This window comes from Centrocercus urophasianus, unplaced genomic scaffold, assembly GCF_019232065.1.
Source record: "Centrocercus urophasianus isolate 14NV4802_14NV808 unplaced genomic scaffold, USGS_Curo_1.0 seq_3, whole genome shotgun sequence".
NCBI classification, from domain to species: Eukaryota; Metazoa; Chordata; class Aves; order Galliformes; family Phasianidae; genus Centrocercus; species Centrocercus urophasianus.
The window spans coordinates 1-15,258 of record NW_024884866.1 but is presented as its reverse complement, the minus strand read 5'-3'; the positions used below and the strand labels follow the sequence as shown (position 1 = coordinate 15,258).

The 15,258-nt window shown below is 40.3% G+C and overlaps 1 protein-coding gene across 11 annotated transcripts in view; it reads left to right on the top strand.

The window, feature by feature from the left end:
• The window catches only part of LOC122165491 (chondroitin sulfate N-acetylgalactosaminyltransferase 1-like), a 31,443-nt gene extending 18,338 nt beyond the window's left edge, over window positions 1-13,105 (top strand). For 8 of the 11 annotated variants that reach the window (XM_042828482.1, XM_042828481.1, XM_042828485.1 and 5 more), the window contains 2 exons: window positions 9,615-9,871; window positions 11,499-13,105. In XM_042828482.1, coding sequence (XP_042684416.1) covers window positions 11,788-12,498 — 711 coding nt within the window. In that variant the 5' untranslated portion in view covers window positions 9,615-9,871; window positions 11,499-11,787 and the 3' untranslated portion in view covers window positions 12,499-13,105. Of the gene's footprint in view, window positions 1-4,930; window positions 5,025-9,116; window positions 9,194-9,614; window positions 9,872-11,498 lie in introns of those variants that run through there. The other 3 variants (XM_042828489.1, XM_042828488.1, XM_042828490.1) reach the window with 2 other exon arrangements.
• The last annotated feature ends 2,153 nt before the right edge of the window (window positions 13,106-15,258 follow it).

Here is a 15,258-nt window from a genome sequence, read left to right as displayed (position 1 = left end):
GTCCCTTCCAGCTTCTAAAATGCAAGTTTGTCGTTTGAACACATGCTCTGTATGTTTGTAAGCGTGCAACTTGTTTGCGTGCATGTAGTCTGAGTGCTCAGCACCCAAAAATCAGAGCCTGGTACATTAGGAAATCTAGACTGCTGCTTATTTACTTTGAGTATAAGTGTTGGCAAGCAGTACATTTCATCTCTTGTAGATACAGTGTTTGTAACTTGATTGCTGAGTTCAAATGGCATGTTTGGTAATGAATTTACAGATTTTTCTGTTCCTTACTGAATATGTGCAGGTACTGTAAAGACACAAAGCAAGTTTGTGCTTTTAGAAACTGCTTTCAAAGTTTTTGCTACAGTGTATGCATTGAGCAAGACAGAGATTTGACATTGAGATTGAATAGACTAAGTATGGAGGAAAAAATGGTTATTGTGAGTTTCAGTAAAGTTTGTGCATAGGTTGGTCTCTATAGTGGTTCCTGCCTGTGGCATCAGTGCCAGAAAAACAGGTGGATATTCAGCGTTTAATACTTTCCTAAATCTTGAACAGAATCTTAATAATTTCCTTTTCTTTTAAAATGATACAAGTATCTCCACAGTAAGTCATTGTTGAACTAAATAGAAATTTAATGTTCCCGTTTAGATCATGTAGGTGCTCCTCTTCTTTTCTTCCAATAAAACTGGGGAATAAGACAAATCCCTCGTTGTCATGATGCTTGAAGAGATTGCTATCATTCCAGAATAAATGGAAAGCTTATAGAGAAAGGGGGTCTTTACATGATAAAAGTAGCAAAATGGAACTAAATACATCCAGCTGTAAGGCTCTGAAAATAGTGGTGGATCTGCTGAGACTTCAGAATGCACCTATGAGGCATAAAATCAGAGGTGTGAAAAAGTTTGCTTTGCACTGCCACAGCTTTGTCTAAATTCTTTCTCACTCAGTTTGTCTGGAGTTACTGAAATAATCTGTATAGCTTCCTCATTTTATCTGATGTGTGTTCATATGCCATAGTGTGTGTATTCTTAATGCTGCTTATCCGTCTTTGTAAAGGGAAGTGCTTTGCCCAGCATGTTTTCTCAGTCACAAGAGCGCTGTGCCGTGATGGGTTGCTGTTACACTAGAGCAAGTCCTTTTTGTTGCTGTACTAGAAGTGAAATGTTTGTTTCAGTACCTTGGCCTATTCCTTGGGGAGCCATGCTTTTTTCCAAGGGAAAAAATTTCCAGTGACCCGTGCTTCCTTGGGTGCTTCCTTGGGTGCTTGTCTTTTTTTTTTTTTTTTCTTTATATAATATGCTTTCATATCCCTTCATAACGAACTGTAAATGCTAGTTGTGCTTTCATTTTTTGCCTTCTCCTTTGTTTCAGGTAGCTGACTCTGCGGTGTTTTGGTTTTAAGATAAGCATCATCTAATTACATCTTTGCAGTGCAGCTGGAAAAAGGGTCTGGCCTGTCATAGGCTGCTCTCCTTGAGAAAGAATTCTCAGTTTTCCCAGTGATGCGGTGTTGCCCAGCTGACACTGATCTGGTGTTTATAGTCCCAGAAAATGGAGAAGCTGGAGTCTTCACAGTTAGGCAGTTTTGGTGTAGGAAGTTCTTAGCTGAACAAGGCAAGCTGTCTTCCACAGGTATAGTAGAAACACTTTCTGGGTTTTTTTGTGTGTTTTTTTTTTTTTTTTGTGAGACTTGGTGACTGACTTCGATGAAGCCTTAGAAACAGCGTATAATGAATGTAACTTGTGTTCTGTGGCATAGTTCCAAACTACATCTGATTTGGGATGAGGCAGAGCTATGTTTGCAGATAATGAAGTGTGCTTCAAAGAAATGCTGCATTGCATAGGTAGAGTGTGTTCTTAGGAACCACTTGTTTTGAATTACTCTGGAAAGAGAGGTTGCTTAAAAGCAAGTCTTACTACCTATTACAGTAAGTTACTTTTATTTTTGCCTCTCTTTGGCTGGATATAAAGGATCCATATCAAGCGGGACTGTGTTGAGTAGTTGAAGCAGCTTTTTGCCTGTTGCTCTTGTCTACAAATCCTCTCTTCCTTCTGTTAATGAGTGTAGAAGGGCCCATCTTGTAATCGCAGCTGAGGTTTTCTTTTTTCAAATGCAGACGTACTACTCAAAACTTCAGTTTCCTACATAAAGATAGGTTTGTACAGAAAAGGAGTGAATATCATGGAGCATCTGGAAATCAGGGAGAGTGCTGGATTGGATAGAGCCTCCACATAGTAAAGGTGCATGCATCAAAGTATTATTCCTGAGGGAATAAGCTTAAAAGAAGAAAGCGAAGAATGATGCCGATGAGTTCCTGACATAGGTGCTTGCCTCATGTCTGCTCGTCAGATTCCTTTCGTCTGCCCTGTCTGCCAGATTCATGTGAAATTTTGGCTGCCAACAGCTGAGGAACCTTTGTTTAGCTGCAGTATGTGCATGTTATTTCACTTCAGGCTGCTAGCTGTGAAGGCAAAGTCTCTGAAATTCCAGAGGAATCCTAATTTGAAAACAGTTTTTTTTCATCCTTTTTTTTTTTTTTTTTTTTTTTTTTCTAGGTTGGAGTCAAAGTACTGTAGCTGAGGTTTCAAGACTAATTCCTGTAATTAGAACGTAGTCTCAGTACAGGCCGGGACTGTTTTGCTAGGGTCTTTGAATGGACCTGTACACCTGTTATGAAAGCTAAGCTGTGGGCCTTTATCTGTCTGGTATTTCAGGCACTGATGTTGCAGTAAGTTCATTGGAGACCAACTGGACCTGACTTGCGCTCTACAAAGTGCAAAACAGTGAGAAACACTGAGATGTTTTGGAGAGATGTACCATGAAGAGATGTAAAATGGGTAGAAGAATACTTGGAGATTGCTAAGGACAACTTTCCTAGCTTTCTCTCCTGCCCGGGAGCCAGGCTTGTCTGAGGGAACACAGGGACGCCCCATTTGGAGCAGTTAGTTCTGTTGTCACTGATGATGGCAATATTTGCTACTCCAAGTTGGGATGAGATGGCTTTATTTAACCATCTGTTTGTGATAGATTCTCACAATTTTTTTCTTTTATCCACAGATTATTTTATGTCCATATGCCACATTTTGCTGCTGTAACAACTTCTCAGAGGATTGCTATTTTTAGACCTGGAGTCTTCAGTTAGCTCGCAGCACGTTAACTCAGACTGGTGCCTGGTTCTTCTTGCATTTCTTGCATTTAGAGTCAGTCGTATGTTCTGAGGTAGAAGATCTGGGATGAAGCAGAAACAGGTGTATAAATCAAGGGAGGGTTTAAGAACATCTGCATTCTTCCCCCTCTTTTTTTTCCCCTGCTTTTATTCATGTTTCAGTGTGAATGGGTGGTTTTCTGATCACCTCTTGTACTACATTTATTGGCTGTTTCATAAAGACAGCTCTTGTACTTCTAGATCCAGGCCCTGGGCAGAACTTGCCTGCTATTACTTCAGAGCCCAAAAGCAGTAAGAGTTTGAGTGCTGTCCATAGGCATCTGTCTGGAGTCAAGGGAGTCAACCCAGCAGGCAACGTAGGTGCTAATTAGCTAATGGGAGTAGTTCTTTCACCATGTATGTCTTTGCTTACAGTAAGGAAGTTCTCCCAGTGATTGTATTCTTGCCCCACTAGAGTTATCTGTAAGGCAATAATCGCCTTTGTACTTCGTATTTACTTTTGAGGGCGTATGCCTTTCTGTATCCTTTTGACTGCAACTTAGTAGAAAGCAGTTGAAGAAGAACCAGTTGAGCAAGAAGAGCAGCTGTTAGAAAAGGTTGTCTTCTGAAACCTTTATCACAAAGGTTTTAAGCAGTCAGTAGAAATGTGCGGTTGCTCTTAAAAGGAAGGAGACAGAAGGCTACCAACTTTGAAGGAGTGGGTGTTAATGAGGATTTGAACATTAATTAAAACAGTTAAAAATCCAGAGGAGAAATTAAGGAATGCAACATTATTCTAATAGTGTAATACAACATTATCCTTGGAATGGGTTATCAAAATGACAAAAGGTTAAAAATAACTCCTCTGTAGTAAGGAAATTTTTTCTGCTTTTCAAAGCATGTGGTATTATCTGAGTGAAGCAATACAGACTGTTACAACGATGGCTAATCTGCTTTGCCAAGTGGCTGCACTTTAGATTTTTATTTTTAAAAAAAAAACACAGGGAATTCCCTCAACACCTTCAATTTTGATGATGAATTGATTGTTTTGTTTTCAGTGCAAATTCAAACTGAACTGGTTTTCAAGGAGAGCTAAACGACTAGTCTCCTGTGCACACTTCTGTTGTGTGCTTAAGAATCGTTTGAGGTGTGGTTAAATCAGGTATGAGTAGCCTATTTTAGAATCATAAAATCCTTAGAGTTAGAAGGGTCCTCTGAAGGCCATCTAGTCTGACTCCCCTGCAGTGAGTGGGGACGTCTCATTAGATCAGGTTGTCTGGGGCCTTATCCAGTCTCACCTTGAAAGTCTCCAGGGATGGGGCATCAGCCACATCACTAAGCAACCTCTTGCAGTGCCTCACCACTTTCACTGTAAAAGATAGTGTTAGTTTTTTTCAACAATTAAATTAATAGGAATAATCAGTTATTAGATTAAGGTCTTGAAGCCTGTAGACCTGTGGTCCAGAACGTGTTACGCAATTAGAGAAAACCCTTAGCAGGAGTGGATGGAACAGAACGTACTCTTAAGAGACTACAGAACACAGCCACATGTCATTTTTCATGGGTTAGAAAACTGGCAGGCAAGAGGATACTGGCGTGGGGGTGGGGATATCTTTCTCTGACTTAAACAGCCTTCTTAAAATTGGCATGATTTTAGATTCTACAGAAAACTGTTTTAAAAGGAGGAGAAGAGAGAAATCTGTAACGACATAGCAGCAATTCCTGCTTTTATTTCATTAGCTCACATAACTGTGCCAGCACATGCTCAAGCCAATCTTTTTTTATTTTTTTTAAAGGTATCATTTGCAGGCAGGTTTCCGTATGAACAGAAACAAAGACTCAATAGCAAGAAGCTTCATCTCCTAAGGAAATCTTTCTTAAAATATTCTGGTAGGTTATGAAAATCGTGTGTTTTCTAGTTTTCTGAAAAGCTTTGTAAATTTATATTATTTCAGGAAACTATTTACTTTAATGATATTATGCTGTATAAGGAAAAAAAGTTGAGTTTGCATCAAGTTTCAGGCATGAATTGTTAAATTAAACTGAGCGAGATAACTCTCTGATAAAGTGAGGAAAAAAGTGTTATCCTCTAAGTTCATATTGCATGTGTTATTTCAGAAGTTTGCATAAAATGTGCTTTGCTTCTAATTGTAGTGTGAAGCTGTTGTTGTGAAGAGCTATGCTCTGTGGAACCACTCAGGAAATGCTGACCTGACTGTGGGTTGCACTTCTCTTGTGTAACAAAAGATGGAAAAAAAAACCCTGGCTTTTACTGGCAGGGGAAACTGGCTTTACTTTTGTCATCAATCAGCTCTAGGTTAAGGAACCAGGATGCCTCTTGAATGAACTCTTAGAACTTAACACTTCTCTAGCTGGAGGGCTGATTTTTCAAGAGCTATTGACAGGTCTGGAATAACTGCAATTACATTCGCTGTCGAAAAATACATTTTCAGTGCCAGAAAGTAGAAGAATTCAATGAGGGAACTGCAGTCTCTTGATGACTGGTAACAACCTAAATCATCATTGTGGCTGTTAATAAGTAGATCAGTCTACTTGTTTGAATTGCAGTGATCTATAAAGACCTTGGAAGCTTAGATCCCATTTTTGCTATGATTTGAGACTCAGAGATGAAATCTTAGAAACTGAATTAGCTGGGCATGTGTCCATTAGCACTTGGAATGCTTAAAGGAGTGAGAAATGTGATGTAATTTTTCAGAAAATGAGAGATGTAGTCTTAGAGACATTTGACCGAAACTGATGGGCTTTGTGGGCCTGTGTACATTCTTGCACACAAAACCTGATGTGAAGTGGAAGTTGGAACAGCTATTTGTTAAATTAAAGCAAAGTAGACCATCTAACCTATTGGAATATTTTATCGCTAAGTAAGTTAATGTAAAAATTTCTTGCTCACATAGATAATAGAATATTAAAGGTAGAAAGCCTTCCTTTTTTTTTTTTTTTTTTTTTTTGTTACTTGTCATTGTTACTGTACTTTATTACTTAACAGTTCTTCTCAATGCAGTGGACCTGTATTGTTGCACTTAGCAGCTCCAGCTGAGAAGCTGGTGTGATTGCATCTGAATGTCAGAGTGTTTATACACAGAGTGCTGACAAAACAAATATAGCTCAGTCTTGTTAGTCTGCCTTTTTCTGGACCCACCTTAGTCACACAAGCTCATACATTTTTATCTGTGGGTAAAATAACTCGTGCTTAGTTAGAAGCACGCAGAATCCTTCACTGATTCTTTTTCCTTTTTTTTTTTTTTTTTTTACATCACACATCATGCACGTGTACGGAACTCCAGATTTCATAAAATCACTTGGCATATGGAAGAAATAGGTCTTAACCTGCAGACATTCATGGTGTACATATAGGTGCATAAACATACATGGTGTGTATACATAGCTATAGGTCCGTTCATTTTAACAGGCCCTTCTGTTGCTGACCTGTGCTACTTTTGTAGTCTGTGGTCATCCGTGTTCTTACAAGAAGCTACTCTTCATCCCTGTGGTGGCATTCATTTTTCTTTTGCCTGTGTACGTTATTGAGTGCATGTATGTAAACACTGCAGAGTAAAGGAACAGCATTTCTTTATGCCCAGGCTTATGTGGATAAGAAAACCTCCTCTGTTGCTTGTTCTAATGAGGAAATATATATTTTTCGTATGTGTCTTATTATGCTGACTCTGAGCTACCTCAGAAGTTGTTGCAGTTTAGTGTGGTGTTTGAACTGTGTTTAGTTTTTTCTGGAAATCGTCTATACAGAGCAGCTGCTGAATTAGACATTGTAGTAAAGTAGGACAGTAACTCCTAGCAGTTAGCTGGCTGCAGACTGTCCTTCTTCTATTAGCTGGTTTCCTGCAGTTATGGAAAGTTACTGATTTACCTTGATAAGAGGGAAGCAATGAAACTAGAGGCATGGGGGATCCTCCGGCGTGCTGACAAACAGAGAATTGATAATTCTATTACTGTTGGTGTTTTTGAGGGTTTCTTGGTTCAAGACTGCATGTAATAGTTATAGGAACTGCTTTGCGAGATAATCAGGTTGTAACCGTTCATTATAGACTATATACATAGACTATATACTTTATAGGATATATTTCGTAGTGTCATTAAGGATGGAAAAGATGACTTAGATCTTCTAGTCCAACCATCAACCTTTCACCACCATAGCCACTAAACGATGTCACTCAGTACCACATCTACATGTTTCTTGAATGTCTCCGGAGGACAGTGACTCCACCTCCCTGGGCAGAGTGTTCCAATGCCTCATGACACTTTCTGACAGGAATTTGAGATTATGAAGGTACATCTAGTCAGTTTATCAGACAGGATCTTTTCTTTCTCCAGCCTTTTGTATAATTTAGCACTGGATAGATGATTAAGATGAGATGCCCGGTGCTAAAAAAAGTAGTGAGAAATCATGATTGAGCATTAAGGAGATGATTTATTTTTGCATTCCTTTTACTTGCATCGTAAACGTTGACTGAATTCTAATCCCAAAGACATGTTCGATGGTAACGAGTGGTCTAGGTTTCAATCTAATAAAGAAGGTTAGGAGGGTAAGGGCTTTTTCTTCATCCTAACATTTAAAATAATTTGTTCAGTGTTATGCACAGTCCTTGTAATTCAAAAGCTCAAGGCAAATGCCAAGTGGCTGCAGTACTTTTGATTATTTTTTTTGTAAGACTCTTAGTCTGCGTGAAACATCTGTTTCCTTCTCCCTGCAGCTCATTTTGATGGGTAATATGATTCTAATAGCGTATGCTGCTGTTCAGTGAAAGTGTTTCAAATGCCTACGTGAAAAGAAATTGCGGCTTCTGCCATTCACCATATTCTTTTAAAAAAAATTGTAAGCGTTTAAAATCAAAAATGGCAATAGCCTGTCTCAGTTACACCTGTGATAGGGAACTGTGGCAGAAAGTTTGTGAAGACAAGGAGTCACTTAGCATTTGCCCACGCTGTATGTGCTGGGACACTGCTAACTCCGTTCTTCTGCTGTGCTTTCAGTCCTCTATGTAATGATTAAGGAGAGTGTAGAGATTGCTTATGTTATTTTGAGTTTCCTTTCTGCATTAGTTCACACTCGGATTTTTGAGAGCCAAAAGTTCTGGCTTGAGACACACTGCCTTTCAGAGCAGAGATAAATTTATTGCACCTCTGCAGTCCATTAAAAATCCAGATAGTGGTGAGTAACTGAGTGCTTGCCATCCAAAATTTCAAGCCAACTTTCCTAAATTTTGCCACTTCCTAGGGCTGAGTGCAGCACCCTCTGTCGTACAGAGCAGTTTCCACCTCAGTAACAGAACTTAGTGCTTTGTTTAAACAATTTTTGGGGCCCAGACTCCCTGAAAACATCTCAAAAGCACCTTTGTGAGCTGGGCTGATCTCTGGCTGAGCTAGCAGGTTGAGCTGAGGTTGAAGATGTTTTTGCAAACAGAGGCTTTTTTTGAACTTAGGTTCTTTTCCCTGGCTATCAGACTAACTGCTGTGCTTTCGTTAAAGTTCCTTTAAGCTTAACACTACTTGATGCAGCTGACTGCTGTAAAATACAGAGGCATTATTGTCAGTTCCTGGAAAAATCTGGCACTTCATTTTGTCTCTGCTTCATCTCAGGCTCTCAGTGTGAAACTGTAGGTCTGGTGAAATCAACAGGATGGTTGTTAGGAGTTCCTATCCCTGTTTTCCTGGTACTGTATATGTAGCTAAGAGATTGTGGCCACGACCATTTCTGGTATTGACTTAATTTGCTTTTTTTGGCAGTAGTACAGATGAGAGCTGCTTCCACAAGCATGTCTTAGAGACAGCGGTACAGTAGTATCTCTATATTTAAGTGTCAAATGCTGCCTACAAGGCGGTGTCACCGAAGCCACCAGTTCAACCTAATAAGATCACTCTCACAGTAGGGGGCAAATAATGAGTGCTTGTTGTTAGGATGCCTCTAATTCTGATGGAGAAATCCTCATGGCTTGAATTTCTTTTTATGAGAACAGTGTTTCAAAGGATGGAGCAACTCAGTTAATTTATTGTCCTAAAATGTGTTTCAAGAGGCTTCTTTGGTAAGTGAGATTGCAAACTAGAAAACTATAAAGGGAAAGAAGTATCCTCAAAAGAGAGCCAGTATTTTTGAGCAAACATAGCTATAAATGCATGTGTATTTTAAGGTCAAAGTTTGAAGAGCTCTTTAGTCAAAACCTGAATCTGATTTTGTTTATAGAAATCGTGTGTTTATCTGAGGCATTGAGATGTAATTTCAGTTTATACCATGTTAGCACAACTAATCCTTTCAGTGATGTTCAGCTTCTGCCAATTCTGTCAATGGACTAATTGTGTGAAGTGAAGCATACAAGCGCAGCAGTGTTTTATGTACTACATCTTACCACTTCCTGACTCTGTCTCACTACCTTCTTGCAGTCCTCTAGCCAGATCTGTTGTACAGTTAGAAATGCCCAGCTTTGACAAGCTCTTCTTGCATTGCAGGAAGCCAACTTTTATAGTGCATCCATAGGAAGCGTCTCCACTACAGCCTTTCACCACGCAGGAGGAAGACTGAAGATGCAGGCAGCTGGCAAATGTGAAAGTGATGAAGAGGTGTTGTGAGGCTGACGGTGTTTTTTATAGAGAGTGTGTTTTCTGGGAAGGACGTAAGAAGGGAGATAAACAAGCGATGACTGTGGCAAGCTGAGAAATAGCTGCGGCAGACCAAGATGTGCCGAAGAGGAGATCACTGCAAAAAGGTAAGGATGCCAACATCATCCTATCCTTTTTCCTCCTGCTTGAGTATTTTCTTCATCAGTGATTCTTGCTTTGAAAACACTGATGTTTTCCGGAGAATCTTGTGAATACTAAATAGCTGTTCAGCGTTTCATTGAGGAAAAACACGGTAGTATTTTTGTATCTCACTCTAGCCCCCTCAATTCCTTCTCTCTTTTTTTCTAGCAGCTTTGTGGACTGTTAAAATATTGAAAATAGTTAGAAGATCAAGAATACCCCTGGATAATTCCTGCATAGAGAATAATAGTCCAGCAAGACACTGGTGTTGGGCAGGGAAAATCGATGTAGAAGTTGATCAAGTCTTACAAAAGACTTTGGCTCAAGATTAGAAATAACTCTGAAAAGCACATTTTCTCTTAAGTTGTTTTTACTTAAGGGTCTGCCAGGAAGGATGTATGACTAACAAGACTACACATCTGTTTCAAAAACCTGTGTCATAATGTCATGTATGCATCCAAAGGGAGACTGTCTGGAGGTTAATTTATGTTCAGGTCTAACAATGCAGTGTCACAGAGTGATTTAGGATGTTACTCAGCCTTGGCCTAAGTCTGTCAGCCAAACAAATGATGAAAGTCTTTTCGTAGGTATGGAATTGTGCCATGACTGAGGAATTTTTAAAATCCCAGTGGTAGTGTTGTTAGCTTAACTGTTTTAATGCAGTTTATAGCTAGATCGGTATTGATGTTCAGTCATCTAATTTTTGTTTCCTGCTTTAACTGAAGGTAGTCTTAGGTGATTTTGAGTTTTAGATTCTCTTATTTAAAGATGCATGTGCTGGTTTTCCCTTAAACCTTCTCAGTGGTCTTCACTCGTAGGCATAGAGTGCATGTGTGGTAAACACAGTAGCATCAGGCACTGTTGCAAGGCTTATTCCATGTTATGAGTAATGGAAAAGTACCTTAAAAGGTGAGGATAGTGTGCAGTAATGATAGCCTACTAGGTGACAAAGCTGCTCCTGATTTTTGAGTGAGACTTAATCTGAAAGCTCCTGGAAAACCCCATCCCTAGTTCTCTGTTTCATGTGAGCATCTGGTAGGTTATGTCAAACTAAGTCTTTGTTTTAGCAGTTGGCCTTCTAGTTTATTGGTTCTCTAATTACACTCCAAATGAAGCTTCACATGTTTAAACAGGAACACATTTGCAATCTGATGTTTTGGAAAATATGTCCCTGGAAGCTGAAATATATGTCTTAACTATGGGACCAACTGTCTTCAAAATTTGAGTGCTCCAGGATTCGACAACTCGGAGGGCCAGCATTGCTCAGATAAGCTGAGCACCTCAACGTCAGACTGGAAAGTATTAGTAACAGATAATGACTTCCTAGCAATTTTAAAGCATGACAGACTTGGAGACCTGGACTATTTTCTGGTTGGCAGTTGTCATAGTCATGTTGATAAAAGGTAAGCTTGTGCACACAGAACTGCCTGTGTAATGATCTTAGGACCTTTTTAGTCTAAACACTTCATGACTCTGAGATCTACCAGAGTGACTGGGAAGCGACAATAAATTATTAGAATGCTCTCAAGCATCTGGACTGAATGACCAAATTGTAATGTGCCTGAATGACTGTCTTTGTTATTTGTCTTACAGGTCCTCAGTCTCCATCAGCCACCAGCCACATTGTAGCAGTGTAGGCGTTGCCATGAGGATCAGGAGGTGTCCTTTCTGCTTTGCTGTTTATCTTTTGATCCTGCTGGGTAAACATCAGAGAGAGCCTAATATGTGGGCAGAGCACACATTTCAAGAGAACTGTCAAGCTGGTTGCTTGCCAGTACATACATGAATCTGAGTAAAAGTACTCCAAGTCCAGGGGATTCTGTGGCACTGCATGAGTGTAAGAACTGGTACGTTTGTTGGGTTAGACTCTACTTTTTGAGAGATGATGCCCCGACGAGGATTTCTTGTACTAGTCCCTCGGCTTGTAGGCCTGCTGGTGGTGGCCTTTTGCTCTGTGTCCATCGTTTATATGTTGGCTTGCACACCTAAGGGTGATACTGAGCAGCTTGCCTTGCCCAGGGTTCACAGTCCGACTGCAAAGGAGGGATATGAAGCTATTCTGCAGGAGCGAGAAGAGCAGCACCGCAACTACATCATCAGCTTGAAGAAGCAAATTGCCCAGCTGAAGGCTGAGCTCCAGGGCAAGAGCGAGCAGCTTAAGAGCATGCAGGACCATAACCCAAACCCCTTGTACATTCACCTTGACCACAGTAATCCAGAGAAGGCCCAGGTTAATCTGCTGGCATTTCTCCGTGCCCAAATAGACAGAGCAGAGGTGCACAGTGGTGTTAAGCTGTCCACAGAGTATGCAGCTGTACCCTTTGAGAGCTTTACTCTACAGAAGGTGTACCAGTTGGAGACAGGGCTGACGCGCCACCCAGAAGAGAAACCTGTGAGGAAGGATAAGCGAGATGAGCTGGTCGAGGTGATCGAGTTAGCTGTTGGGAATTTGAACAACCTGGAGGGGGACAGCAATACCAAGCACCGTGTATACACAACTTCAGACTTCGTGGAAGGTTTGTATGCAGACAGCAGGTTCGAGTTCTCCTACAGACCTGGTGAGCTGGTTCAGAGAGACTGCCTTACTGAGTGAGGTGGGATAATGTAGCACAGATGTATGGGACAAGGTTAGCGCTATGACCCAGTGGGGCTGTCTTGGATACAACTGTAGGCGTTATCACCTGTTCTGCTGTTCAGTAGTGTGAGATTTGATCCACAGCTGACCTCACCTAGCTGAGTTTATGTAAGATTGGAAAATTATTTTCCTTATCTTTAAATGTTTTTACTGCAGACTTAGGAGACATTTTGGTAAGATGCCTGCCTTTTACATCTTTATTTTACTGAAAGGATCAGGGCATGGGCAGGGATTTGAGAAATGCTTGTCTACTTGACTGAAGCTACACACTTCCAGTTTTCCTTCTTTTTGCTCTTTTCTAAATGCATTTCTACTGCGACATTTCTTGCCATGTACAGTGCTTCATGTTCCACTGAAGTTATTCCTTCTGTTAAGGCATGGTTTTTTTTATGCACAATCAAGGATATTTACCTGGATACTAGTGGACCAAGGCAGAAACCAGTGTGTGTAAAGGCATGTGGAAGGGGTGTATGTTGGAGCACAGCAGTTATTGGTGGTGTTAGCTAGCTGGGAAAGCTGACTGTTTGCTTTTTGCCAGAGCTGCTCAGGACAACTAAAGTTCTTATAGGAGATGTATTAAAGTTAAAAACTTAATTGCATAAGCTTTATATCATCTAGCTGTTTGAGAAATAACAGCATGCATAAGCTGTGTGCCTCCCTTATCTAGAACATGTGGTTACTGCCTTTGTCTCAAGATTGGGCAGGTGGGAGGAATGAAATTGAAAATTAGGTAATCAGGATTAGAGACAAGTTCAAAACCTGAACTGTTGCTGTTGATGAGACACTTGTCTCTATTTTTATCCATATCAACAACCTTTGACACTGGCTCGAGTCCTGGTAACTCAAGTGTATTGCCAATCCTACAGTTTAGCATGCCTAGTGTATTAAGTGAAACAACTAAACCTGATTTGCTTGGGTGTCTTGTGTGGATTTCTTTATCCTTGTAGCTCGCATCTGTTATGCACCATCAGTTTTTCAGTACTAGGTCACTGCTGATGTATAGCAGTAGACACAATGTGTCTGCTGCTAAATATGTATGTGCTCCTATGCAGGGTGTACAGAAAGAAGGTATTTCCTCAAGTACTTACACTTAATGGGAAGTGTTTCATCTCTGTGACAGTGATATCTTCAAGTGTTGCATCCTCTGCAGTTGATAGACAGAAGCACTTGTGCACAGGAATTAGACTGTGACCCTACTACATCTGAGCTAAATTCCTCCTGAGGAGACTTTCTGTTAACGTGAAATTTGGATACACTTCTCAGACAAGTTCTCTATCCAAGAGCAATAGCTGACACATGGTGGAATTTTCCATTTTTTCTTGCTCAGAACTAACAGAAGCACACCTTCCCCTGGGAGCCTGAAATGTATTCATCTGGCTACTGCTCTGCTCTTCTCTGTTTACGGAGAGACACTTTGACCATTCAGCTGCTATAATCTTGCCCTTGGCCCTTTGTTCATCCCACTCTCTATTCCAGGTTCCTGGATTTCTTCCTCTAGGAATGGCTAAGTAACAACATAGGAAAGATCAGGAATCTGTGTATGATAAGCAGGCAAAGAACTATTATGTTTCCAACTGGAAGCCAGTTGTTAAGTGGGCAGAATAGCAGGTTTGATCATTAATTTCTGTAGGCTGCAGTACAGCTGAACAGGTTTGGAAGTCCATCATTTTTTCAAAGACGGAGGTAATAATTTGAAGACTCTCAAAAGTTTGAGCAGTGTTACCAGTGGGAGCACTTCAGAAAGATCTTTTTCATCAAAAAAAAAATCTGTTATGATACTGTCAAATATGTTGTACCGTATTTTTTTTTCTACCTCAAGTATATGGCTATCTAATCATTGGAGTTTTAAATAGGATGTGAGACAAATAAGGAGTGGCTCTACTTTCTCAAATTGTCAGGGACCAGTGATGGGCTACTCAATGCATTTTTACCCTGGAAACTTACTGGAAGAAAGGATAATACCTTTCCTTAAAAAGATTTTCTTTTCTTTTTTTTTTTTAACTCTGTGAAGTAGGAAGGCCACTGGAATGTTGAGTTGCAAGGGGAATGGTGAATGCTGATAAATCCTGTAAGTGATTCCTGCATCATCCAGCAGAACATCAGTAGAAGGCTTGCATGTAGTCATGGAGTCATTAAGATAATCTAGGCCACCCATCCACCTACCATCGATGTTGCATCCAGGGAATGTTTCTGTTAACAATGGAAAACCTGAAATCTATCATCTCTGTGGAACTGAGGCTAAAATTGACATCTACTGAAGAGCATTTTGATCAAGTTGCGTGACGGTTTACTATTTCTCACAGATCATGTAGCTCTGTGAAGCTTGTTTGCCTGCCCTAAAGAATAGAGCTCAGATAGTTCATTTCTTCAGAGTGCCATAGGAATTGCTGTCCCAAATACTGAACACTTCATGCACTTTAATCAATCCTTCAGTCCAGGTTGGGTTTTTTTGATCACTTTTCCTTTTTGCTTCATGCTAGCGCTAGTCTCTCTGCTGATCCACAGCTGCTGTTTACTTTCCTATTTGTATGGGGTTTTCAAAGGCTTTGGTTTTCCTTCTTACCTCTGTGAAGGAGCAGTGCAAATTCTGTGACACATTTGCTGTGATGGAAGCCATAGGTGCTAACTGGCCTTCCTTACCCATTGTGAATATATAGCTTTTCCATGGTACCATATTTCAGGAACAGCCTTTTCAGGAAAGGTTTTTCTGGTTGGTTG